General features: G+C 44.0%; 1 protein-coding gene across 1 annotated transcript in view; it reads left to right on the top strand.

The window, feature by feature from the left end:
- LOC138863517 (melanoma-associated antigen C1-like) overlaps positions 1-1,995 on the top strand; it is a 2,957-nt gene extending 962 nt beyond the window's left edge. Inside the window, exon 3 of the mRNA XM_070127672.1 lies at positions 1,063-1,995. Coding sequence (XP_069983773.1) covers positions 1,063-1,995 — 933 coding nt within the window. The remainder of the gene's footprint in view (positions 1-1,062) is intronic.
- Positions 1,996-4,179: the final 2,184 nt, after the last annotated feature.

The raw sequence follows: 4,179 nt of genomic DNA, 5'->3' as shown, positions 1-4,179 counted from the left end.
ATTCTGGCTGGTATGACGCAGTTCTATGCAGCTGATAAATACTGATATAACTCAAGTAACCATTAGTTGTGTTGTAAGCAATATTGGTGAGTAAGGGAATAGAGTATTTACATTTTCAGTAATGGTAAACGCCATACTAGTAATAATGATGATAGCAATGAAATTAAGGATAATGATAACTGAAATTGTAAAAAAAAAAAAGTAAATACGAAGAGGATAATCCCAGTGCTATAAATAATAATGATAATATTCTAACAATGATAATAATAATACCAAGGACCGTAGTAACAACGATAAAGATGAAAATTAAAAAAAAAAAACAGCGAAAACATGAATAAAAATCACAACATTGCTAATAACAATGACCCTCGTCGCGCGTGGTTGCCTTCGGGCGAGCGACCCAAGGACAGCGTTTGAGGGACAGGAAAGGGAGGTCAGTGAGGGAAGGTCAGCCACGAAGATATGGTTCCTGTCAGCGCGACGCCCCTCGACGCCAGGCCTTAATTATGCTTTTTTTTTCTTTTTTTACGCATTGTGAAAGGTGTAGACATAGTTATTTCCTTTCTTCTCTCTTCGTCCTTCAAGAGTAACTTTCGCTTATGCTTGGGTCTTCTATCGTAGAGAGCCTTGGTCATTGTTAATGCTAGCACTTGTTTTCTTTATTCTTATTTTTTATTTATTTATTTTTTTTCTTCAGCTTACCCTGCTCGGTTTGCCCCACTTCGTTTTCACTTTCCCTCGCTTCCTTTTACTATCCATTGTCACTATCATTTGATCGCATCACCAATCCTCTTTCTGTCCTCTGCCTGCCTCTTCTTCACCATCCATCGTCACCATCACCAAGCCTCCTTATCGCCAACTTCTGTCTTTCATCCTCGCTCAACTTCACTATCCTTCGTAAGCTTCATCACTTACTGTCTTCTTTATCTTCTCCATCCTTCTACCGGGCTGGCTCATCTTAAGCTTCCTTCCTGTCTTGATCCTGAACGAATTTCCTCACCAAAGTCCTCACCCACTTTCAGAATATTGACTCACTTTTAAAGTCCTCACTCACCTGCAAAGGCTTCACTTACCTTCAAAGTCCACACTCACTTCCAGTCCTCACTCACCTTTAAAGTCCTCACTCAACCTCAAAATCCTAACATTTTCAAAGTCCTCACTCATCTTCAAAGTCTTGACTTACCTTCAAAGTCTTCACTCTCCTACAAAGTCTTCACTTACCCTCAAAGTACTCTTTCCCTTTTGAAGTCCCCACTCACTTTAAAGACTTCAAAGTTCTCACTCACCTCCAAAGTCCTCTCTGACATTCAAAGTCCTCACTCATCCTCACAGTCCTCACTTATCTGCAGTCCTCACTCACCTTCAAAGTCCTCACTCACCTTCAAAGTCCTCACTCACCTCCAAAGTCTTCACTCACCTCCAAAGTCCTCACTCACCTCCAAAGTCCTCACACGTCCAAAGTCCTCACTCACCTCCAAAGTCCTCACTCACCTCCAAAGTCCTCACTCACCTCCAAAGTCCTCACTCGCCTCCAAAGTCCTCACTCACCTCCAAAGTCCTCACTCGCCTCCAAAGTCCTCACTCACCTCAAAAGTCCTCACTCACCTCCAAAGTCCTCACTCACCTCCAAAGTCCTCACTCACCTCCAAAGTCCTCACACGTCCAAAGTCCTCACTCACCTCCAAAGTCCTCACTCACCTCCAAAGTCCTCACTCGCCTCCAAAATCCTCACTCACCTCCAAAGTCCTCACTCACCTCCAAAGTCCTCACTCACCTCCAAAGTCCTCACTCACCTCCAAAGTCTTCACTCACCTCCAAAGTCCTCACTTACCTCCAAAGTCCTCACTCGCCTCCAAAGTCCTCCCTCACCTCCAAAGTCCTCACTCGCCTCCAAAGTCCTCCCTCACCTCCGCCTTCCCCTCGCCTCCATCCCCTCGACGTGCCAAAAGTCCCCCGCCCCGACCCTGGCTGCAGCGTCGACGCCCATACTTATGACGCGAGGAGGGTCAGTGTCAAACCTAGGACTCCACATCTGCATAGAAATAACATTTCAATTGTGTCCCGCCCACGTTTTGCCTTGGTGTTCCCTCGCCTATTTCTTTCTTTCTTGCTCTTTGCCTTCCTTGTATGTTCTTTCCTTTGGAGTTTATTCATGTGTTCCTTGTGTCTCTCTTTCGCCATTTCTTCTGTCCTTTCTGTTTGTTATCTCGTGTGTGTTTTTTGTGCCTTTGAGCTATTTCTTTAGATGACTATTCTTCGATGCTGATCTGCATGTTTTCGTTCTGTTTTGTCATATCTTTGTGTCTTATTCATTTTTGTTTTCTTCCTTATTCTCTTACATTTCCTATTTCCTCTTTCAAGGGTCTTTTCTCCCTCATGGATCTAAGTATCATCTCACTTTTTTATTCTTATTTTCTGTCAATTTACTGATTTTGTGAACCCCTTATAATCATCCTCTTCCTCTCTCCCGTCAAGTTTACCCTTCCTGTTGTTCTTTTTCTTATCCTCTTCCTCTTTCCTGTCTGCGTGATCCTATTTCCTTATCCTAGTCCCGCTCCGCAAGAATACCGTTACAGATCCCTTTCCTTTCCTTTCACCAACACTAGCATCTTCCTCACGATGATGCACGTGACGGCGGTGTGGGAAATCTATTCTCGACTCGGGAAGACTTGAGAGAGAGGGAGAATGAGGGGGGAGGAGGGAGGGCGAGAGGGGAAGGGAAAGAGGGAAAGAGGGAGGGAGGGAGAGTGAGAGAGAGAGAGAGAGAGAGAGACAGACGGACAGACAGACAGACAAACAGAGAGAGAGACAGACAGAGAAACAGAGAGACAAAGAGACAGAGAGAGATAGAGACAGAGAGAAAGGAAGAGTCAGAGACAGAGAGAAAGAAAGAGATAAAAAACGAAAAGAAAAAGGTAGAGAGAGCAACTGAACATACAGACAGACAGACAGACAAAAAAAGAATAGCGACGGAAGCTTGACGGAGGAGGTACACCCCTTCGAACATGATGTTGCTAAATGATTTTTTTTTTTTTTTTTTTTGTCTTGTGGTTCCTGTTCTCTCTCTCTTTCTCTCTCTCTCTCTCTCTCTCTCTCTCTCTCGCTCTCTCGCTCTCTCTCTCTCTCTCTCTCTCTCTTTCTGTCTTTCTCTCACTCACTCACTCACTCTCACTCTCACTCTCTCTCTCTCTCTCTCTCTCTCTCTCTCTCTCTCTCTCTCTCTCTCTCTCTCTCTCTCTCTCTCTCTCTCTCTCTCTCTCTCTCTCTCTCTCTCTCTCTCTCTCTCTCTCTCTCTCTCTCTCTCTCCCTCTTTCTGCAAGCGGCTTCTTCAGAGGTAGGAACAGCGTTGGTGAGGCTGGACTGCCATGCACGGGAACCAGCATAGGAATAGCAAATGATGAGCCAAATTCCAGTGCATGACTGACGCTTAAGGAATCTCATGACCGAGGAATGCATACGCTTGATTTTACAATCACCGGGAGAATTTTTTTTTTCTTCTTTTTTATACGTTGATCATTATTATACTTTGTTGGGGCATTGGGCATACAAATAAAGACGTGCAATCAAATGTATGCATACGCTTGATATTACAATCACCGGGAGATCTTTTTTTCTTTTTCTTTTTTCTTCTTTCTTTTTTTCTATACAGTGATCGTGTTACCTACTTCGGCGAGCTCTTTACCCTCTCGCTTTCTTCTTGTTACGCCCTCGAACCCCTCAGATGTTTGTATATGACCTTTGTGTCTCTTCTCTCTCTCTCTTTTTTTCTCTCTCTCTATCTATCTACCTAGTTATATATCTATCTATTTATCTCTTTCTCTCTCACTATCTCTCTCTTTCTCTCTCACTATCTCTCTCTTTCTCTGAGATAAATAAATAAATAGATAGAGAGAGAGATAGAGAGAGAAAGGAGAGAGAGAGAGAGACTGAGAGAGAGAGAGAGAGAGAGAGAGAGAGAGAGAGAGAGAGAGAGAGAGAGAGAGAGAGAGAGAGAGAGAGAGAGAGAGAGAGAGAGAGACAGAGAGACAGAGTTAGAGAAAGGAGAGAGAGAGAGAGAGAGAGAGAGAGAAAGGAGAGAGAGAGAGAGAGAGAAGAGAGACAAAGGTCATACACAAACATGTGAGAGGTTCGAGGGCGTAACAAGAAAAAGCGAGAGGGTAAAGAGCTCGTCGGAGTAGG

This window comes from Penaeus vannamei, chromosome 12 (assembly GCF_042767895.1).
Source record: "Penaeus vannamei isolate JL-2024 chromosome 12, ASM4276789v1, whole genome shotgun sequence".
NCBI classification, from domain to species: domain Eukaryota; kingdom Metazoa; phylum Arthropoda; class Malacostraca; order Decapoda; family Penaeidae; genus Penaeus; species Penaeus vannamei.
This window is presented reverse-complemented; position numbering and strand designations above follow the sequence as displayed.